The sequence below is a fragment of the Echinops telfairi genome, unplaced genomic scaffold (assembly GCF_000313985.2).
Source record: "Echinops telfairi isolate 266 unplaced genomic scaffold, ASM31398v2 ScPeMD7_7475;HRSCAF=8513, whole genome shotgun sequence".
Lineage (NCBI taxonomy): Eukaryota > Metazoa > Chordata > Mammalia > Afrosoricida > Tenrecidae > Echinops > Echinops telfairi.
Genome location: NW_022111379.1, coordinates 11,963,011 through 11,986,458, shown reverse-complemented (window position 1 = coordinate 11,986,458; position 23,448 = coordinate 11,963,011). Strand labels below are relative to the sequence as shown.

Below are 23,448 nucleotides of genomic sequence, written 5' to 3'. Positions count from 1 at the left end.
ACAAGTCACAAATACAAAAACACACCCTTCTTTGCCCTGGGCTTGTCTTGAAGGAGGGCAGGTCCCTAACCGGGTGTCTGAGGGGCAGCTGCAGCTGCAGAGAAGAAAAGACGTGTGGTTTCCGGTGGCAGGAGTCTGGGCCCTCCTCCCCTTCAGAGGAGGCTGGCAATTACTGAAAGAAAATGGGAAGGAGTGGGGAAAATAGAGCCACATTTCTATTTCACTTCCTGAAAGTCAAGGTGATGCTAGCACAAGGTATGAAAGGGAACATTCCCCTTCTTCAGGATTTAGGAAATGGTGCCGCAAGCAGAGATAAGGGAGGAGATAGGCAGGGTTAATGAGGACCAGCTTTACCTCGCTAGTGCCCAGAAACGGTTTTAATAAGCAGGGCTGGGTTCTGTGAGGAAGTTTCATTCACCTCTTAACTTAGACCATCCACTCCCAAACAGAAACACAGCAGCGCCGCCACCGGCACCCTCCCCTTTCTTAACTGTCCAGTTGACCATCGGATAGAGTGTGCTAAAACTCCCAAGAAACCTAACTTTTCCGTTCTTTCCGTTTATCCAGAATATTGAGTCTAGTTGGTTTTGATAGGAAATTATTGTCTCCAATAAAGAATTTTATTAATAGTTACTGTTCACTAGTTCTGAATTTTCAATTTTGGCAGACCCTGAAGTACTGTACTATATCCTGCCTAATTACAGCTAAGGCTTCCCCTCTCAGGGATCGAAATCTCCCCTTTAGAGAGTCTCACAGTGTTTTTGAATGATGGGAAATTACCCATGTAAGAGGTGGTGACTGTGTATTGGGATGCCCGCCTGCATCGGTGTCATTGTGTACATTCCCACAAGCGTTCCTCTCCTATAGTTCTACTCTAGCTATGCCAAGGGGCTCCTCACATCCCATGTGGGGCTTTAGGAAAAGGGTTTTACTGAATCCTTATTACAGGGGTTCCTGGTGAAGCGCCAAGTTCACGGTTGGTTAGTTTTATGAATAAATATCGGTTTTACTGGTTCCCAGATCATCTTTAAACATCTTCTGCAATACAGTAGGGATTTCCCTATAAATTAAATTACCTGTAACAATGACAAGTGTAGTATTTTATGCTCACTGAACTTTCAAAGTGAGATTCCTCAGCTGTGTAGTAAAAACGCAATTCAGTAAAAAAAAAAAAAAGGACCAGAGGTGGGAAATGGGAGTTAGTTAGCCAGATTCACTTTCAAATAAGATTCTCTCACCACCAACCCCAGGAGATTTCTCTAATAATAATAGAAAGCTCTACCTACGTAATGGAGGCAGGAAAGGGGTGCCCAGAGATGGATAAAGTTATGGCTATTATACCACAGCATTTAGTACATAGGGGAAGACGGTATAATTCTGGGAAATTCAGCATCCATGTGGCCGGATTAAAATTAAAATGAAAATTCTCTAAGAACTTTCATACTTAATGGATTGTGGAATTTTAGTACTTAATGGATTGTGAAAGAGAAACCAGCCTTCCGTTTGGAACATAAAATCAGTTAAAGCTCAGTTTTATCATAGATGAAGATACTAGGTTTAAGCAAGGCATTGTTTAACATGTTGGAAATCCCGATCTCTCTGCCAGAGGTGATTTTTCCCATTTGAGGATGAATTGTCCTTGCTATGTTAATGAGGCAGGATTAGTACAGGGTGTGTTTTGAGATATAAAAGAGATTAAACAAGCAAACTAGAATGCAGAAGGGGTGGGGGTTGGGGGGAATGCCAGGCTACAAGATCCCCAGAGGAACAGAAGCTCAGAGACCAGGACCTTCTTCCAGAGCTGACAGAAACTTCCCTTCTAGCCTGCATGCAGACAATGGCCTCCTCAACTGTGAGAAAAGAGCCGTTTGTTCAAGCCTCCTCCCGGGGGTCCCCCCACCCCCCGTAGTGTTTCTATGATACCAGCACTAGATAACTCGCTAGACAATTGTTCTTTAAAAAACTGGAGATGCATACTTACCTGGCAGGGGAGATACCATGATCACGAAGGTGGTTTTCCCAGAGCGAGGCTCACCCATTGCACTCCGGCTGTGCTGACCCCTGCGCTTTCCCCAAATGTGGGAAACTCGACCACATAATTTGTGGTAGTGGGGGACTGCGTTCACGCTCTCCCCTATTTAAAAAACAAACAAACAAAAAACTGGAGATGCTGCCACTGCTGATGGTCGTTTGTGTGTTTGTTGTTGCTGTTAGGGACCATCTGTGGCTTCAGCCCCACAGTGACCCTGTGTACACCAGAGTCAAACACCACCCGGGTCCTGCACAGCCTCACAGTGGTTCTTAGGTGTGAGCCCATGGTTGCAATCACTGTGCCAATCCACCTTGGCAAGGGCCTTCCTCCTTTTCTCTGCCCCTCCACTTTCCCACCCACGATGCCTAGGGCCGGGCATAAGCTGGCCATACTTTTGAGCTGTTGTTCCCAAAAGGATATTCACCAAAGAGAACTGGAGCATTAGCTGAATGATCATGCTGGGGAGAGAAAACGATGAACAACATGAACTATTTACAGAAACCTTTCCCAGTGGGGTTATGAAGCAGGAAGCCCTCAAGTCATTTATTAAGCAGATGTAGGGTGAAGTCCAAAAAACCAAAAAACAAATGGTCTTTGAGGCCGTTTCCACGCACAGTGACCCTGTAGGACAGAGTAGAACTGCCTCATAGGGTTTCCTAGGCTGTATGTAATCTTTACAGAAGCAGACCGCCAGGCTTTCTCCTACAGAGCTGGCTCGGTGGGTGCCAATAGCAACCTATTTCAGTTAGCGGTGACGCGCTTAAATACTGCGCCACCAGACTCTTTTTGTAGGGCCGTGTAGAGGCCTGACTGATGTATACTTTCTTGAAGACAGATACCTGGGCTCAGTGATGGGATGGGAGTTGTGTGGCCCGTTACAGACTTGCTGGTGGGCACTGCATGGAGGGTCCAGAGAAGTGGGTCAGGAGAACGGGGAAGGAGCACAAAGAGATTCAATTGGGACCCAGATGTGCAGCTGGGTGGGGAGTGGCTTTGGGGGCTCCAGCAGCAATCCTGCCAGATAGCGGAGTGTTCCGTGAGCCAGATCAGCAGCTGGGGGGAGAAGGTCAAGGAGTAAGGCGGGCAGGAGCTTACAAGGCCAGTGTCTCGCCTTCGTTGGGAGACAGAGCTTTCGAGGGCGAGGTTTGAGTCCAGCAGACCCCTGCGTCGTGGGAGTGGGAAACGGAAGAATGGCGATAGTGAAGAGTGATCCCTTCCCAGATTACTGAGGCCCAAGAATTTTGGAAAGCTGGCACCAAGCCCTGGAAGAATGGACTCGGGAGGTTTCCCCAGCTGCGCTGGGAAAGGGCAGCAAAGCAAAAGGGGGAAGGCACGGATGTCTCAGATCTCAGGCTCACAGGGTGCAGGGGTCCAAGTCAAAGCACCCCATTGCCAATTCCAGGAAAGAGAATAGAGGGTGAAGCCCTGGAACTGGGCAGGAAGCTGCGGCCCCCACTTCCTGTTGGGCTTCCGGGGTGATGAGCCCCTGCAGCTCTGGGGGGAACTGAGCGGAGGGGGTAGTTCCCAGCCGCCGGGAGCTCCGAGGTCTCTGGGGCAACCATTCCCAGGCGGCTCCTTCTGTTTGACGGAGGGTCTGGGTGCGGAAGGCTGGGCGAAATCGTGGCTTTGGGCCGGCTGGGCGCGCAGGCTTGGTCAGCTGCGCAGGCTGTGGACCCAGCAGGGGCCTCTCGCCTCGGGCCCGCGCGTGGGGTCCCCGCCCAGGAGGAAGCCTGTGGGTGGCACTGCGGTCCCACAGATTGGAACAAGATGTGCCCGCGCTCACCTGGGCGCCACGCTCCGCCGGTTGGGGGGGCGGGGGGCTCCCAGAGTCTTCAAGTCATAAAACCCCGGAGAGTTAGGGCTTAAATCACGCTGGTCCGGCCCGTGCAGCCCGGAGAGGAACTTGAGACCGAAGGCGGCTGTCGTGGTCGGGAGGCACGGGGTGCCCATCCCTGGCCCTTCAGGCGACTGGGACTGTCCCAGGTCCCAGCAGCCATGCGCCTGGGGGCTCTTCAGCGGGGTCGGCGCCCCCGGGGTGAAGGAGGGCCCAGCTTCGTCCCTACCAAGCCCCCTCTCCTCCGAGAGGGGCAGCGAGACCCTTCAATTAAATGTTTCATTGCGAATTCTCGTTTGGTTTCAGGGAGGTTAATCACAGCTGTCTCGATTATTTATGGCTTTGGGGCAGATTTCCGACCAGATCAGAAGTATATTCGATGGTGCAGCGTCTCGCAGGAAAAGCTGACGGCGGACTCCCTGCGGCCAGCCACCAAGATTCGCCATCTGCGTCCCCGGGGCTTGCGGGGTTCGGGAACTGCACGCCGGTGCCCCGACCTGGCGCTGTCTCCTGAGGAGCTCGCCGAGGACACCTGCTTCCGCCCTCTCGGGTCCGGCCTCGGAGGAGCGACGGGCCACCGTCCAGGAGCGGGCGGGCGGCTGGGCCCGGCCTCCGTCTCCCGAGCGCGGCGCCGGCTGCGCGCCCGCCCGGCTCCCCGGAGCCCTGGGCACCGGCTCGTCCGAGGCTGGAGGGGCTGCCTGAGCGCCAGTCCGGTGGTTCGGACTGGGGAGGCTGGAGCCACACGCAGCGCGGGGTGGCGGGGTGTGTGTGTGTGGGCCCCCTGAGCAGGCTGTGGCTTCTGTACCCCGGAGCATAGGGGCCCGGGTCACCCTGCAGTAGGGGCACGGAGTGCACAGGGATGAGTTCAACTTTTTTTTTTTTTAAATTGGACTTTATTCGCTCTTGATTACAAAGAAAAACAGAATATAAATAACTCGGCAGCTTTGTGAGGCTCCAAAAAATCTCCGAGAACATTCGGTTGGGAAAAGTTTGCTGCAGAAACAAGATCAAAAACGTTTTTTCCCCAGTTCCCCATCCTGATGATCTGGAGTCTGATAAAAGCTCAGATCAATAGATCAATCCTCACCCCCACCCCACCCCGTCTTTTTTCTTGGTAGTGGTTGGTCTTTATCTGGCAGAAATGATTGCTGCTATCACTCAGGGAACAGCTTAGCGATGGCCATCGCTGACGGCAGAGAAGCCGTGAGATACAGAGAAGTCCAAGTCTCCCAGGTGAGAGCTTCACTCGGTCCGCTCCGCAGAGCACAGCGCAGGGGCACGTTTATTCAGAGCCTTCTGACCCTCGGCTGTGTCTACCGCAGCACGGCTTCAGTTTGAAATGATTTGAGAAAAGGCTATAGGCATATTCATTCTCATTGATCTTTTTACATTACTAATTTCTTTCTTTTCCTGGAAGATTCTGGAGAGTTCAGCAATACTACAGGAAGTTCTCAGTCTTGCCAGCTAGGAAGAGTTTAGGCAGACCAGGGAGCACAATGCTCTAAACTCATTTAAAATGGATCTCAAAGACTATGTGGCCAGAGTGCAAAAGTGCCTTTAACTCCTCACCTTGAAAAGGGAACTTTAGAGCAAGTAAACTTTCAGTCTTTAAAGATACTTTAAGAACCGGCGTTAACATTCCCGCCCCGGCCCCCAAATGTACACTGCTTTAATTAACAATAGGTTGTAAACACCAAATATGAAATAATGTCGCATTGCAAACAGAATAAGTTATTTTATTACAAGAACAAAACAGACTTTCTAATTTGATGTCTAATTTCACCTATGTTACAAACACAAGGTCTATATTACGATGGGATGGAAGTTGTCCACATCCAAATATTGTGCATCCATGAAACAGACCCAACCTGCACCGTGAGAAAGCAGAACATCCAAGTGTCCACAGAGATTATAAACAGCGCAGAGTGTCAACCGTATCTGCAGTGCTGGGGAGTATAAACAACGTGAATATGAGCTACTTTGGGGACAGTTAACATGAACAATTAAAAATATTAACGAGGGTACTCAAATGCAGACCCAACCAAAACATTTATTTTTTCTCTTTGTTCAAGAAAAACCGGCGAGCTTCTTCCCAGGCCTGCTGAGGAAATCTGTTGGCTAGCTCAAGATAGTCTTGGGAATCCAGGGATTTTCCTGAGAGAGGAAAAAGAGAAATACGAAATAAAGAGAAGGAAAATAATAAGGCCTTAAGTAAAAAAATTAAATTCTTTAATGTTTGAGAAATTAAGCTTACTTTGATATATGGGTACTAAAGAGAGACATCTATTTCAAATAGGCCATGATACTTTTTTTGGGTAAACCAGGTTATTTATCGATCTAGCATAAACACATATCTACTTTGATCACAATGCAGCCTGTGTTTCCTCTGTCATATCAGAGACTAACTGCCATGTGAAATGGGACCCCAAAATTGCTTTTGAACTCTAGTGATGGGGAATATCAGTTATAGAGAACAAAATGAGACGGTCACATGAGCTCTCTCTGAGCTAGCAAATCCGTACCTAAGCTGCGACACTTTTTCTCCAGTATAGTCTAATTTAAAGTGGTCAGATTTAGCACTCAGTTGCTCACCTCACAAAGCGGAGAAACAGTTCGGGGGCTTTACTGGCTGGTGATGCTGGCAAAGCCATAGTCTCAGAGCTGGCAGCCAGTGGGTGGCGTGCCTTTGAAAATCAGAATTTTCCTCAGCAAATAAGACTGAGGTGGGACAGCGCTGTTTTACACGTAGCAGAAGGGGCTCACCTGTACGGTGCACTTACAACATTCTGACAACGTTTTATGGGGACATAGAAGTCCAAAAGAAGAGAGGGGTCCAAGGTACAGATCAGCAAGGGTGGCAGGCACCCACTATTTACTGATCGACCCAACACCTAGTGATGATTTTTGAAAGCCAAGCAGAGACCAAGTCCCAATTTGTTGTGTGATTACGCCCATTGTGTGGATTAAACCCACTGTAATTGGGGAAAGAATGAAAATCAGAGAAGACACTGAGGAAAAGAAAAAAGGGAGAGGCTCTTGCAGACAGGCCAAGGCAGCCCCTGAGGCTGTGAGGTGGCAAAACCTGACTCATTCTTTGCTGTCAGGAGAAAGAGCAAGGAAACAGAATGCCATGTTTCCTATCTTCCAACAAACCACCACCACACAAAGCTGCACCAATTAACAAGGTGTGCACTAACAGATGTGTCCTAAGTGTGTATTTATTCACAATGGGAAAGAAACTGCTTTGTGAGGAATAGTTACAGTAACTGATTTCTCCCCAGTAGCCCGCAACAGGGTTAAAAAACAAAACACAGAAACCGGCTGGCTGAGTGAGCCGGGGCAGACCTGAACTTGCACACCAATTCTGGCGGAGACGAGAGGTATTGGCTGTGTTGCTGATGTGCACTTCCGAAAAGCCGCAGAGCTTTTTGTTGACTTCTCTGGGTACCTGGGTCCATGGAGCATGGCTTTTTTCCCCTCTTATGATTTTTTTCAGGATATTGTAACAGCTTTAGTTCCATTCTCTTCTGTACTTGTTTCAACACCTGTCTACTGCATTTGACTTTTTCTTTTGTGTAAGAGTACAAGATCACACACACACACACACACACACACACACACACACACTTCCCTCCTTCTTGGTGGGTGCCCTGGAGGGGCCTTCTGGGTGTGAGCCTTGGACTGGACACTTGAAAGACTATCAAACTAATGGGAGAGTTTGGGACCATCTGGATTAGGCTTCAATAAGAGATGGGATATGTGTATTTCTCAAGGACAGTCAGACTATCAAAATACTTAAAGAAATAAAAATGCATCTCAACGTTCTACATCTCCAACTCTGGTCTTGGGAACAATCCAGCAGGAACATCATTGGAAAAAATGATTATAATATAATATAATACAAGTATAACTATCTCTTGACCCAGGAATGTTGGTAGTTTGATAACTTTATATAATTATTTTCACTAAAGAAGTTCAAAGACCTAAATTTAGGGGAAAATACGGGTTACAGTTATCGGTAACTTTTGTCTGGCTATGGGCAGGCTATCAGACATCTACGGTTTCAGAATGTAAGTGGGTCGTTTAGGTCAATATCCCAACGTGGCTGTTTAGTTGTTATTCCCCACCTGTCCTATCTTGTACGTTACTGTGTGTGCCATGGCACTGACTCCGACTCACAGCTGCCCAGTCGGGCGGAGTAGAACTGCCCTCCGTGGGGGCTTCTGGGCTGGAAGCCTTCTGGAGCATTTGCCAGGCCTTTTCTCCCACGGTGCAGGGGCCAGAACGGCTGACTTCTGTGTCCCGAGGCTCCTTAATCTTGCCTAGAGGTGGGCGGAGATGACAGGAAGGTGCTTTGTGCCTTTCTGCTTTCTCCTCGATTTCCCCATATATTCCGATCCACTCGTCACTGAGGGGCAGACCGACTTCTTGACTGCCTGAAATCCACTGGCAGCTGAAGCTCCCACCTCTTTCAGGTGACAGAATACACTGAGTTTCCTCCCACTTCCAGGGAGTGGGGGAACCCATGGCCGCTTGGCCAACAACCGCATGCAATTCAATTTCCAAAGGAGATGTACCTTTGGGCTGATGAGGCTGCTTATCGGTCTGACCCGGAGCCTGTGCGAAATCCTGCAGGAGACAAGAAAAGTTTGACACCAAGGCTGGGAACAGAGTGTTCCACTGAGCGAGACTGAATGAGAACATGGCTGAGGCAGCCCCCCCAACCCCCCCACCGACAACCTCCTCTGTGTGCCTCTCAGGGAGACTACAGATGGTCTTTGCGTGCACCAAACGGAACACCTGACCCAAACTCACTCCCTCAAAATGATGGCAGAATTTTAAAAGCATTTCTAAAAATCACAAAGATAAACACACTGACATTCTGGTGCTAAATTTCCAAGTCTGGAAATTGGATTTTTTGCTGGAAAATGTAGTTCAAAAGGGCCAAGAGCTTGTGGAAAAATTCCACTGTCTTTTAACTCCATTTTCCTCAAAAGTTTGTGAAGCTCCTCGTACACAATACAGATTGCCCAGGTAAATCTAGGCAGATATTAAACCTACCATAGAGCAGGAAGCGCCAATCCTGTCCCTCGCAACAACTTAAAAATGACCCAAGAGCCATTACTAGATATTTACCAACAAATGAAAACACCATGATCTGGGATAATAGTCTTGAGCATTTTCCATTTTACTTCTGAGACACATGCACGCAGTGAGAGCACTGCGGCGTGCTGAGCCCTGCCATTGAGCATGTAACACGTATGCACTATGCACGTCTTCAGACACCGCTCACCCTCTGCTAGGTCTGATCTGAACATCATTTACAGTGTGTATTAATAATCAAATACGTGGGGGCCTTTCTGTACACTAAAGCCTAACACGCATTCCCTTGAGCCCATTTCTAGAAAAGACCCCAGCTAGTCACTCCACTACTCTGCTCTCCTGTCCTAGGTAAGGATCACGAGGGATCTTGGTAGCCATGACAGAATCTGGGTTAAAATGTGGACTTTCTGATCATGAACAAGGTAGCTTAGAAGTTTATTGGGACCAGGGAAGACCCTGAATACAAAGGACCTTTACTTCAGATGCTGATCCCATTTGTGTTCTCATAGTTTTCTAAGCAGTAGAAAATGAAGGGCGTCAAGTGGGACCGATATGAAACCCCTTTGCTCAAACACCCTGTGCCCGCTCACGCTTCTAAAGCAGCCCCGCTCCCTGCGAGGCCCTGCCCCGTTTCCCACCTGGCTTTCTCCAGTCCACTGCCTGCTGATACTGTCTGACAATTCCACATTTGCCATAGAAGAGGTCTTTAGTGCTCTTTAATGAAATAGCCATGAAGCGGGATTTTATTTATTATTTTTTTGGACGGGATTTGTTTATTTGCTATTATGTAGTCCCAGGACGGAGCCCTGCTGGCATAGTGGGTTAAGGTGCTCAGCCACTAACCAGAAGGTCAGTGGTTTGCACCCAGTAGGTGCTCTGCAGGAGAGAGCTGTGGCATGCCACTCCTCTAGAGAGTTACAGCCGTGGCAGCCCGCAGGGGCACATTCTACTTGGTCCTGCAGGGTGTGTGAGTAGAAGTAGTGTGTTCACTTTTGGTGGCACCGAATGATTTCCTGTTGAATGGCAGGAATAAGTATCTCTATTTTAAAAGGCCACAATTTAAAAATTCTCCATAGAGTGTCTTATTTTCGTCAAATTAATTCTAAGGCGTTAAGAATTTTTGCAGCAGCTTACATGTTGATATCTATGTAATACTATTAAGAATGTATTAAGATTTAAATGTAACCGTAAGACCCTTTTTGAAAATCCAAACCCTAGCTATAGATTTGACTATTTGACTGGAAAAACTTTTCAGAATCTGGAACCCAGACTCAAAGGGGTTTTAAGCCAGCTTGAAACAGAATCAGCCAACTTGTGCTTATTAGTTGCTCATCTAAGAGAGAACCGTTTAGGCCACAGAAACCACGCCTGGGGCAACTCCGGGGCTGGGAGCAGCCGGGCAGGAGCAGCGCTCCGTCCGGGCCGCAGCACAGCAGAGGGAAGGGGCAGTGCTGCCGGAGAGCCTGCTTCATCGCTGCTCTGAAGAAAAGGAGCATGGTCTGCCGGTCAAGTGCTATCCTGGAGCCCAAACACCCTGCTTTTTTTTTGGGGGGGGGATGCCTTTTGGAAGAAAAGAGATTTCCAGTGAATAACAATCAACAGTCATACAGAGATAGAAATCACAGGGTCAGCCGGCAAATGGGAAACACAGCCGTGTGTAAAAATACTGCTTTGCTACTGGACTGTGGCTGAGGTGAGCCCTGCAAAATTTAAGTGGATCAGAAAAATTAAGCCGGTATGCACAGAAAATATTGACTTAGAAATTTATAACTAAGCTGGTTTTAATGGCTCTGTCTTCTGAAATTATTAACTATTCCCTCTAGTTAGACTGAAAAAGACACATGTTAGCCGTTACAGCTTATGTTTCGAAATCATATTTATTTTTTAAATGTCTAGAATAAATAAACGGAAGTTTTCATTGATCTGTCTTGAGCAATTATTATCTGTTCTCTAGAGTTAGACTGGATGAGGGTGAGGGGGGTGGGGGGTGAGGGGTACACGGAAAGGTGGCTTTAACAGTGAAAGCCCCAAAAAGAAAAAAAAAAGTCTGGCCATCTTTAAAAACATTTTCTAATTGCGGGTCCATCTTTTTTTTTTTTGGGGGGGGGATCTTTCCAGTCAAAATTATATAGCACTCCACCCCAGTTCCATTAGCCTGGCTATTTTAGAAATGAATTTCCTGGCCCAGAAATGGGTGGTGTTTGTAACAAGGTGCCGTGGAGGCCGAGGGGTAAAGAGCTGGGTGACTCCCCTTCTGAATCGCCCTGGCTTCCATCAGAGAGGCATCATGGTGGAGGTACCTGAATGAACGTGGCCAGGAGCACGCTGCTCATCTCCTGCTCCAGGATGACCTTGTTCTGGCGGTTGTTGTAACAAGCGGCGATAAGCGAGGGAAACAGCACTTTGATCAGCCGTGGGTCGCTGAAATACTGGAAGGGCAACTGGCAGAGCTTCTGCAGCACTGTGGGGTGGCGGCCGGACTGCACAATCACCTGAAAGGGAGGAGGAGCCCCAGGTCAGCTGGCCACCCCCCACCCACAAACCCCCCCTCCCCCAGTCTCATGAGGAGCCCTGGAGAAGCCGCCCAAGGCATGCAAAGACAGACTCCTCATTCCTTCATTTAAGCGCCAAGTGAAAGAAAGGACCGGAAAACAAAGCCATCTCATCTTGTAAGAAAGAGCTTCTGAGAGCTCCACAGCCATTTCTGAGTGATTAGAAGCCAAGAGGAAAGGTGTGGCTGTAAAGGGATTCTGGAGCCGCATCCATTGAACAAAGGACTGCCCTCGGGGGCCCCCCAGCAGCCCCCCAACCTGCCCCATCCCCAGTAGCCATATTCCTAAAAACTGCCAAGGTCACCCTCCTAAGAAATACCAATCCCCTCTTCTGGCCGCCCTCTGCAGTCTAACTTCGCTCACTGCCTATACTGAACGCTAATGTATCTCTTTCTCGTGGAGGCCACCTCCAGGAAAGAAAAGGCGATTGATTGTCTGGGGAATGGAAACCTTTTCGGCAAGCCCAGGCCCCAAAAGACCCTTCCTCCGGCCCAAAGCCCATATCTGTATCTGTGTTTCCATCCGTGCCACTGGCTCTGACAGGAGGACTGTTTAGACACAGGAGACTGATGTCTCGGAGCGGTCTAGGTTTACGATTGTGTGCGTTTTAAGAAAGGGGGCAATGCCATTAATGCGCTCCGGGGGAAGCCCTCCTCGTTTACTCTCTCGGCCTGAGAGGTAAACGAAGACATGCCCGAATCCGATCTGTTTCAAGTAACCTTGATTAGACAGTTCTAATAAGAAAGAGCTGGGGAGCCCCAGCCCACTTGGTGGAAGAGGAGGAAGCGCCCAGAAGGTTGGCAGCCTGTGAAGCTGGGGCAGGACGCACTTTTACAGGTACACACCCAGACAGGCCGGCATGCAAATGAAAACCAGAAGGACAGACCGAAACAGCAGAGGCAGGAGAAACATAAATTACAGGGATTTACAAGTTTTCAAAGTCCTTTTAACAATACTCTAAGAACACACTCTCAGATGATAATGCAGTTTGGTTTAAGAACAGAATCAACAAAGTAATAGTTCACATATTTTAGTTCAATAGCTAAAATGACATCAAAAACCTTTAGGGAATGTTGATAGGGACTTGCTAATACCTTCCAATCCAGAAGGAATGTTAAAGACTAACGCTGTGTTACAATCCAGCACAGGGCTGTGTGCTGCCATTCTTGACACTGGCAGAGAAAAAACAAAACTATGCCCGATCATCTACTTATTGATAAAGCATTTACTTAGACCTTCATTTTAATTATTAGCTACACTTTCTGTAACCCAGCCAAATAGTCGTCACACTTCAGAAAGTATAATAATGCCATTATTAGAAGTCTCTCCCCCATCCCTTTGGACAAAAATTAGGAACACTCCCTCACCCCCCAACTTGGAACTTCGTTGTTAAAATGCTATTACTGGGAGATTCACTAAATTGAATCTCTGGCTGTCAGGGACACACTGCTAGCTCCTGGTTCCTGGGGATTTCATGCCAACGGAACTCATTCCACCCGGGCTCCTGAACCTCTTAGGGGCTGGCAGACCCGTGGGAGGCAGGGCTGATTGATAGGCATCACTAGTGTAGTGAGATGGGCCACCAGCTTCACTACTTGTGACTGCAGAGAACAGAAATGGATGCAGGCAGTTAGCTTACCCTGGGGGGCAAGCTTTACCCATTTGAGCACCTCCGACAGGACTTAATACCCAGATTCCAGGTAAGACGGCCAGGAGGGATGCTGAGGGCCACATCCTTTGGCTTGGCTATGAGTCAGGGTGGGGTGGGCTGGTGGCCCCTGCCTGGTGAACCATGTTGCAGGTACTGTGAGAATCGGGAGGCCTTAGCAGGGTCAACCTGAAGCACTGGGCTTGGTGGGTCATTCCCATGGCTTGTGGCAGATGGGAAACTAAACACTTCTCTTAGGGCAGTTTCCCTTACCCAGAGAGGCGGCTGCCAAGGAGCCTAAGATGAGGACCTGGTGGGTCTGGTGCCAGGCCAGGCCACCTGGCCCACCTTCTAGGACACATCAGCTGAAAAAAAACTAAACCAAACCAACCCATACAGGGGCTTCCCAAAGAGCACCCTTGCAGACCACTGCAAGTGGCTTGTGGTGGATTTCTTTGCTGGCCACTCTCATTAATTAGAGACAGCAGGTAGGGAGGGGGCTGGGGCCTGACCAATAATGATCAAGACACCCCACCTCTTGAATGTCACGCCCACTTTCAGATGCAGAGCAGGGCTCCAAGGAAACCATGATTTCTCGCAAAACGCAGATTTAGAAAAGACCGAAACTGGGTTTCCTACTTGCCCTCAGGTGTGATGCTAAAGGTGAGTCATCGTGTGCTTTGGCCTGTTCACCACAAAGGGGAGCAGTTTGAAACCAGCAGTCTCTCCGAGGGAGAACGGTGGAGCTTTCGACTCCCGTGAAGAGTCACAGTCTCGGGGACCCCAGGGGCAGGTCCACTATCCTGTAGGGGACGCTCACCGTGAGCGGGAATTGACTCAAAGGCAGTGTGTTTATTTCACTTCTGCATCCCTGCCTTCAATCAACGGGCTTGGTGGCCATGGGCAAGCTGCTGAATGAGTCTGGGTTTGCAGGCGGCGATTTTTTGGTACGAGGTATGTTTGGTTTTTATAAAATCATCTTATTGGGGGCACGTTCACTTCTTATCACAATCCATCTATCCATCCATTGTGTCAGGCACATTTGTACATTTGTTGCCCTCATAATTCTCAAAACATTTTCTTTCTACTTGAGCTCTTGATATCAGCTCATCCCCCCCCCCTTCCCGCTCCCCCTCCCCTCATGAACCCTTGATAGTTTATAAATTACTTTTTGTCACATCTTGCACTGTCCGATGTCTCCTTTCACCCACTTTTCTGTTGTCCGTCCCCTAGGGAGGAGGTTATAGGTAGATCCTTATAAATGGTTCTCCCTTTCTACCCCACCTTCTCTCCACCCTCCCAGTATCACCACTCTCAGCACTGGTTCTGAAGAGATCTGTCCTGGATTCGTTTCCAGTTGCTATCTGTACCAGTGTACATCCTTTGGTCTAGCCGGATTTGTAAGGTAGAATCGGGATCATGATAGTGGAGGGAGGAAGCATTTAAGAACTAGAGGAAAGTTGTATATTTTATAGTTGAGGTAAGAGGCATGTTTTATTGAGCATGCATCTGCATGGTAAGTGGACAGCTCAGTTGGATTTTACAAAGTGAATCTTTCCTGGGACACAGGCATGACCAAGAGGGTTGGATTCTTTACATACGGCTCACTGGAAATGAGATTGCTACATTTTGAGTCTGAGGGATGACAACAATGTGGCTGTGCCCGAGAGCAAGTGCTTACGGGACTTCTTGGAGAGGGGCAGGGGCAGCACAAGCACCTCCATGATCCACCAAGTAGAGGACGATGGGCATGATTCCATGGTCCCAACCGCCCATCACTCTTTCCTTTGGTCTCGGAGAGAGGGAGAGAGGGAGGGAGACAGTGAGTGGGCACGCATGCAAGCTCCGTCCATGACACTGCCTGTGGCCCCTCCCTCTTGTTTTTGGAACTGTCAACAATGCCGGGAAGAAGTGGCCTGAGAAAGAGGAAATTGCCCGCTGGCAGTGTATGCTGTACTTTGGTTGGAAGGGGGAGCCAGGAGGACCTGAATGCTGGAATTAAAGAGGAATCGGGTAAGGACAAGGGGAAGAAAAAAGAAGAGAAGTCTGTTGTGGACAAGCGGACACATAGATTTTTTTTATCTGCTGACCCTGGCCATCCCTGGGCTCTGGGGTTCTGACAGTGTGCTCCCCACATGAGCTACAGCTCGGGTGCACCAGAGGCAGCATGCTATAAGAGAACTCTAAATTCAGCAGAGTTGCTGGATGCCTCCTGTGCCCAAGTGCTATGCTCAGTGCTACAGACACAAGGCGAGGCACGAAGAAATGATCTTCCTGCAACCTTCACGGGAAGGTGACGTAGGCAACAAAGGGCATTATTTCGAGATGTCTGGGCCGTAAGAGAGGGCAGGATGGGGTCCTAGGGACCCTCCTGGGAAGGGGAGCTTGCTCTGCTGAGCTGAATGTAGAAAGCTGCTCTGAGAAGATGGGTTGGACCTCGAAGGCTGGGGCAGATCTGGGTACCGGTACCTAGAAACCGTCTGTAGGTGGGAGACAATGTGGTAGAAGCAGCAGCTCAGAGATTCACTGTCTGCCCGGATTCATCCTCTCCCACCAAGCCCTCCTCGCCAGGAGGATGTTCCGCTAGAAAGTCTGCCAGGGTCATTAGGTGGCTTCAGAGTTGAGTGGCTTTTCCCAGGTCAACCATTTCTCCGTAGACACAGGCCCCGAGGCCTCAGCCTGGAGGGTGCAGGTGGTTGGTGGCCCCAGTGCTAGGCCTGCTCTGCGGTGATCACTGAACCCCGTTCGAGCGGCAGAGGTAGGTGGCAACCTTTAGGGCTTAGATGAGAATCCAGCGAGACTGCGTGTGGGGGCACAAAACCACAAAATGACGTGAGCTGTGAGGGTTTTGCTGGCTCGCTTCGATGGTTTACATGGTTAAACACTCAGCTGTTGGTCAAAAGGCTGGCGGTTCAAACCCAGGCAGAGTTTGAACGGAAGACTCGGTGATCTGTTTCCATAAAGCTGACAGCCAAGAAGGCTCTGAGAGAGAAACCCTCCTCTCCCAAACTCTACAGAACAGTTCAACTCGGGACATGACCAAGGGTCCCAAATGACTCCCCAGCTTCTGACACCAGCTGGCCCTTAAGCTATCTTCCACTACATGGAGCCTCAGCACCCACGCAGGACAGCATCCTCCTCCTCCCAGCGTGAAGCCTCAGGAACGCGCCCCGCCACCCCAGCTCCGTCCACAGGCTGCTCCCTGGATGAGGGGGTCTGGCAGCCGCAGGCGTTGCTCTGAAGGCCCCCTGGGAAACCACTGCTGTGGCCTCTCCCTGGCCTGCCTGCACAGGAGGGAGCTATGCAAACAGTGTGGGGATGCCAGCCAGGATCTTGTGGCGGAGGGGTAGGAAATGCGTTCTGACAGCTCTGCAAAGAAACCCCAGTGTGAGCAGATCCAAGAGACACAGGTAGGCGTACACGGAGATGCAAAGGCTTAGCTTGCAGAGGCTGTGTGCACGCACACGCACGGTATGGTGCTACATTTGTCAAGGGGAAGACACAGCAGGCAGGCCCAGAGCTAACAGGCTGCTGTTGTGAGCTCCTGATCCAGACCCAGGCGGTGCTTCTTGCAAAGGACCGAAGGGAACCGAGGAGCCCAGGATGCCTTCCCAGCCAGCATTGCCAAAGCCAGCCTTTCCTTTCCAACCCAAAGACCACGAGGCTTAGCTATCACGTATTGAAGTGTGTAGCTGAATTCCTGCTTCAGAAGGAAACAACCTCAGTCTTCCACTACCCTGTGCTGCAGGGCTGGTCAGGGCCTCCAAGTGGCTGGAACGAAAGAACTCAAATGCTGAGGGGCCCCAGGTGAACAGGCTCCTGGGTGCCTTGCCTGGGGGAGGATCGCAGTGTCTCTCTCTCCCTCCCGGAGCTAGCAGACCCTCTCCTGACCCACTGGTTTCAGCTGTGTCCATATCACATGGCCGTAGGGTCTACATAGCTAGTCCCTCAAGAGTGGCTTTTTGGGATAACCTGTTCCCTACCCTAGAAGGGAGATGGACTTGGAACTTACCCTCAGCATTCTGAGCATCCGTTCTAAGGGCTCTGGCCTGGGGTGTGTTGTTATGAGGAGAGCTCAGGGAAAGTTCCCCCCACCCCTTGGCCCCCCTTGTGGGTGTGGGTGGTACTAGAGTTTAACTGTTCGAAGAACTCCCAGGCCTTCTTAGGGCACCAGTGGGCCACAACATCTGCTCTCCGAGCACAGCAGGAAGTCCGCCTCCCAGTCGCGATTTACCCTCATATTCACAACGCATTTGCAGAATAGCCTGTCAAACCTATATATATTTGTAGACATAGTCCCACTTACCAACCATACTACCTCTGGAGGTTTTTGTTGTGTTTTCAATTTTATTTTCAAAAATTCCTTCTTGGGGCAGGAACAGATATTAGAAGAGTCTGTTATTCATAGCAAAGATGAGTTTATAAATAGGACTTCTGGAGATCCTTTACAATAAATAGTCTATCAAGCGCCTCTCCTTGCATTAGCTGAGCCTCTAAACACCCCCCAGAGGGGAGCAGACAATACTCAAAAGTCAGGAGACATGTCCCATGTCCCCCAGCCAGTCAGGGTGGAGCTTGGCCCAAGCCTTGTCCTTCACCTCTTCCCGGGCCATGGGGGTCATGGGCCTTGCCTCTTCCTGGGCAGAGAGGGGCTCGGTCGCTGGGCCTGAGCTCACTCTCATGCTGGCCGGCAGCCAGCTTCTTGCACGACTTTGCCAGCCCAGATGCAGATGAAGATGACAGACTGCTACTCTAAACAGATGAAACCAACCACTGGCTGCAGACTGAACCAACACAATAAGCCTTTCTTCAAAAACCTATATTCTTCTTGGCTGGGTATCAAGTAACCAGCTCTTGGCGTACGTGCTGGGCTGTGCCAAGGGTTTGTCTCAAATGATCAGACAGAAAAGCTTGAAATTGTGGAATGGTTGGTGACAGGGCTAGACTCTCAGGGGTGAACTGTTGGAACACGTGACCCTGAAATGAGCACTGTGGGGTGACGGCTGAAGCAGCCATGGCAGGCTTGGCGTGCCGGCAAACTGGGTCTTGGAGATGGAGACAAACGCCCTTGTGTAGGAGACTGTCAGGCACGACCCCTTGCGTCAGCTATTCCTAAGGAGCCCTGGTGGAGCAGTGGGGTCAGCGTAGGGTGCCAAGGGCAAGGGCGGCAGTGTGAACCCACCAGGCACTCTGCGAGAGACAGAGGAAGCTGTCTGTTCCTGTAAAGATGTCCAGTTAGGGACCTGCAGGGTTACCCTGTCTCAGAATCCACTTGGTGCCAGTGGGGTAGCCTATGATTATTTTGTGATACGGATACCTGGTAAGCTAGTTTTGCCTAAAAGTCCCATTTAAAACTGAGCAGAAGGGGATGGAGGGAGGGTACGGAGTGGGCTTACGTCTGGTCTAGAGGATGCAACAGGCCTGATGGGAGGCTGCAGACTGTGTGTCTGTGGAAGGCCATCGGCTAGGCAGGCCCTTGGAGAGTCTACCATGCTATGGAAACGGAAAGCAGCCTGATTCTCCTCACCCGCAGGGCCCCTTTCCTCCAACTGTGACCACCTGGAATGCAGCCAAGAACCAGGAAGTGAGCAAACCGGCTTCTGAGCAGACAGATCAGGCCATTCACCAAACACTTACTAAGCATCTCTCTGGCCCAGGGCGGCTCTCGGTGCTGGGGAGGGAAGAGTGAGGCAGCCAACACCGCGGCTGCCCTCACGAAACACCCTGCCTTCCCTCACTGCCCAGCCCAGGTTGAACCAAAGTGGGCTTGGGGGCTGACAGCAGGCTGGCATCTGCACAGCAGGAAGGAGCCTGACAACAGGAAGCTGCGTCAGCGAAGCCTGATAAGCGAAGGGATAGGAATTAGGATCGTTTCAAGGACAAATAAGAATCCAGAAAATTGTCTGGAACCATCGGGTGCAAAGCCAATCTGTCTCCTTTTTTCAGCTGGTCTGGAGAGCGTGCCTGCATTCACAGCAAATCATCTTATACCCATTAGCTGTCCGACTTCACAATGTGCTTTCACATACATGGGAATCCTCATGTGCCAAACACCACTGTAGGAGCTCATTTCTGAAGGAATGGAAACAAGGTACATTCTAGGTATTTCTTGTGAGTGGGACCACACAGTACGTATCCCTTTGTGAGTTACTGTGCTCAGCACGAGGCATTCGAGAGTCATCCACGTTGTATCAGGCCTCGGGACTCAGTGTGGCATGTGCTAGTCCCTTGAAATGGGCACCCGTTGCTTATTTAGACTAGGCACATGTATAGCGGGTACCAGGGACAGGCAGGAGGCAGGCGGTGAAAAGAACACCACGCTTGGGGGACACTTTGTTAAGGGTGATGGTAGAATGTGGGCATGGAGAGGGGTGAAAATGGGTGAGCAACCTGATGAACACACTTTCACTGAAGGTTGTTGAAATAGCAAATATTTTGTTAGCCCACAATTAAAAAACCACACAAAAAACCCCAAATGCATTTGGGATCATTTGCTTAAGAAGTTGGGACACTGTGTAATATTTTAAGAAACCACCAGAAATAATTAACTGGGCACTTTAAGGGTAAATTTGGTAATCTGCAAAATCCCTTTATATGGGAACTGCGATTCCTGACCATGCCCAAACCTCGATACTGAATAATAAAAGCAAACCAGAAGAAGGTTCTACGGCAATTTTTCTGTGTCCTGTGTACATGCAGCGCACACACTGAGGTCTCCTACGGGAGCATCCCAGCTTTCTAGAACTCACCTACATTTGAGGACACGGCACTGAAAGCGTCAAGTTGCTTTGCCTACAAACTCTGATTCTGAACCCTGCTGGGCTGAGACCCATGCGTGGTCCTGGCTCTCCCTTCTTGAGTAGGACAAGGGAGACCATCCATGGTCTTCAAGTGCTCTGCGTTTTCACTGACCCATTCTTTTGTTTACCCTTCCCAGAAAGCCAGGGTTCAAATCCTCATGTCATTGGGAATCCAGCTCCCGTGTGAACCTTGGACCAGAAGACAGAACCACTGGCCCTGCCAAGTCAAGGGTTAGGGGACTCTGTTCCAGATGGACATGCAGTTCCTTGGGCAAGGGCGGACAGACATGCATCCCCGGTGGGCAAGAGTCCCACGGCTGTAAACTGCGAGAGCAGGGGCAAGTCCTTTTTATTTATTGCTGTGTCCCAGTGGCTGGCAGAGTGCCCAGTACAGTGCCTGACAAACAACACCTGGTGAATAAGTGGATGAGCTTGGGCCTCGAACCAGACTCTGGAGGCAGAGGGCGGGGTGGGGTGGGGGGCAGGGGAGGCCGTGCTGACTCGGCCCAGGGCCTTCCAGTCACACCGTCTCTGGATTTGCAAAAGCAGCGGACTAGGCCCTTCCACCAGCACCCTGTCTGGTCCCACTGCCTCCTGGCAGGAAGGTACAGAGAGTGGGAATGGAGCACAGCAGGGGCAGCTGCTTTCAGCAAGCCCTGCGACCTGGCCTGTCCAACTCAGGGCCAGACCAGTTCCGTCGGTCAGTGTGGCGGGGAGGGGCCGTCGAGTCCGACAGAAATGTATACACAGAGTTACGTCTCACCAGGGCAAATTCCTTATGCCTAAGAATTCCTGTTTTGTTTCTCCCCTTTTCTTGTCAGAGACGCGATGTCCTCAGCAGAGGGGCGAATATAAGTGTCTAGACATCTGAATTCATTCAGAAAGGCAGCGGGGGGAGTCTGTAAATCATCGGAACAAAGGATATTTTTCTAGCAGAGCGGAGACAAAGTGGTGGCTGCATTCCTCTGCGAAAGTGGCGAGGGTGGGTGAGGGACCCACGGCAGCCGGCGGCCAGCGCACCAGCCACCCTGCTCTCACCAAGCCTCAAGACACCTGGAGCCTGGGTCTCGGGTAGGATAGGAGCAATGTGACAGGAGGGGACTCAAGGCCAGTGACGTCTAGGTACCACGTTACCTAAAGAGGCATGCTCTGAACATTCACACCTTGTTTTTCTACTCTGATACCTTGGGGAAAGGGTAGAAGTGGCTTTGTGCAATATTTCAGCACAAGACTTTGACACATTTGTCCACGTACACAATCAAATCAGAATCCTAAGTAAGGAAACACAGAGGAGACTGCCCAGGCTACCACTGCGCTGCAAACCTCTGTCCTCCCAGCTGGCTTCTGTCCAGGGTGATTTCTAGGCTGAGATTAAATGCAGTCTCGGCAATTGTGGGAGGTGGGAGGGCAAGAGGGAGGCTCTGTGAGCACGGGCTCTTCCTGGTGGTCCCTGTCCAGCAGGAGCAGATGAGAGGGGCCAAGGCAGAGAGGAGGCTGCTCCCCATTGTTAGCTACAGGAGGCTTGGCTTGGCTTTGGAAACCAGGTGATCCCATGGAAACAAAGGTGGTCCTCCAGAGCTGAGAAGGGGGTGCTGTCCTGGGGGCGGGGCCCCTTCTCACCCATGTCGCCTTCAGCCCTGGTGGGAGGAAGCAGGGCTGCCCCGTGGGCTCTGGTGTGGAACCCTGAGGTCCTTGCCCCGTTCTCCACATGCCGGCCCGGTGAAATGTGAGGCATTGCTTGAGCACATCGTCCTTTTTGGTGTTCTTCTTGGGGAAGTCTCCAAGATCCTGGTGCCGGCCAACCCCCCAGGTCTTTCATGACCTCTTGCTGGTTCGGCCCGCAGCTGCAGGACCTGGCCGGGGCCCCTGACACTTGATGCCTTTGCTGCTGTTCCGCCGGTGACTGCAGTGTCATCCCTATGACAATGACACGTGCGCAGTGGCTACTCAGCGTTCAGCTTATGCACCACCTCCCCTGAGCAGCACTTCCATGGAGAAGCTGCAGGCCACGAGCAGGTCTGGGTTGTTTTTTATAGCCTGCCCCTACCTCCCCAAGCCCAAAGGTCCGAAACTAGAGAGATTTGGTCTCTTTGCTTCTCAATCTGTCCTAGAGACCGAGGGCTGAGCTGGCCCCCTCGGGCCGTGTGCTGAAGGAAGGAATGGGTCTCAGCTCGGGAGGTGCTGGCCCTGGGCTGTGGCCCCCCACAAGGACAGGGTCTGGGCTGAATGCATGCCTGCATCTGCTGGCACACAGTTTGACATGGGGTGGGCATTCAGCGGAGTTGATCAATAAGACATGGGATGAGTGACAAATGCCCAGGTGGACACAAAGCTCAGGAGGTCAGGGTGACTGGCAAAGAAGTCACCCTCCGGCCTCCTGCCCTGCGCTGTTTCCCTGGTCTGTTCTCTGGGGAGTCTCGGTTTTGCCCGGCACAGGCTCTCAATTCCTCTCAGACACGTCTCGCAGCACAAGAAAGGAGGGAACCTCCGGCCATAGGCTGTCGGAGGACTGCACAGTCATCCAGACCAGCTAACGTCACACACCAAAGAGAAGCAGTTCCAGCCATCACAGTGGGATGAGTTCAGCCACACATGTGTGACCAGTGTGGCCGGCACACGGTGTTATAAAAACCCAAATGGACCTTGGCAGGAAAAATGTTCCCCATCCCTGGACTAGATGACTGCAGATAGTCTGAACCCCTAAATCGTGAATTCTGTACAGCACGAGGGACCAGCCCCGACAGTGCCACCTCCAGTCTGATGGGCGTCTGTCAGAAGAACCCAGCCGAAGAACGCCGGCCTCGGGGGAGGGGCAGAATCACTGCGGCACCACAAGTGCAAGGGACTCGTGGGACGTGTGGTCAGGAGAGACCAGTCCCTAGAGAAGGACGTCATGCTCAGACGTAGAGGGACAGCAAAAAAGAGGAAGGCTCTGGACAAGAAGACACAGTGGCTACAACAATGGGCTCAAGCACAGGAACAGATGTGAGGACGACCAGGCGGCACCTGACAACAACAGCTTGTTCTGAATTGTTTCTCTGCATCATCTGCCATCAGAGCGGGGGAAGGGGCTGGTCACAGGCCTGAGCAGTGAGCCAGGAGGTCCGCTTCAAGAAGCCACCCTGGGCTGGGGGATCAGCTCTGAAGGCGGTGAACTGGCAGACACCATTAGAGCTTGTGTTCAGGGTTTCTTTACACGCACCCTATGCTGCCGCCCACACTGACGGATACACTTAAATATGGCAATGGGAAGGAAAAGGCTTATATCTCTTTTTCCTGAAGAATACATGAAAAAGGACATCGCATGACTTTTTGGCAACCCCAATTTCTCAACTCCTTAGATACCTTCAATTTCCAAATCCAGGTTCTTTATGGAAAGAGAGCTGATCACTTAAATACCCCCTGCACCTTGTCCACTAGGTACTGAAAAGATCACTAAGAGGTTCAGAGGGAGGGAGAGAGACAGAGAGAGAGAGAGA

General features: G+C 50.6%; 1 protein-coding gene and 1 non-coding gene across 2 annotated transcripts in view; one reads left to right on the top strand and one right to left on the bottom strand.

Annotated features, from left to right (window-relative positions):
- The first annotated feature begins 1,973 nt into the window (after nt 1-1,973).
- LOC115867957 lies at nt 1,974-2,137 on the top strand. The gene has a single exon (XR_004045351.1). It is a non-coding gene; the product is annotated as a U1 spliceosomal RNA (small nuclear RNA).
- A 3,449-nt stretch (nt 2,138-5,586) lies between these two features.
- SCAPER (S-phase cyclin A associated protein in the ER) overlaps nt 5,587-23,448 on the bottom strand; it is a 346,349-nt gene continuing 328,487 nt past the window's right edge. Inside the window, exons 25-27 of the mRNA XM_030889085.2 lie at nt 11,270-11,461; nt 8,444-8,495; nt 5,587-6,020 (exon numbers count right to left, since the gene is read on the bottom strand). Of these exons, the coding sequence (XP_030744945.1) occupies nt 5,917-6,020; nt 8,444-8,495; nt 11,270-11,461 (348 nt within the window). The 3' untranslated portion in view covers nt 5,587-5,916. The remainder of the gene's footprint in view (nt 6,021-8,443; nt 8,496-11,269; nt 11,462-23,448) is intronic.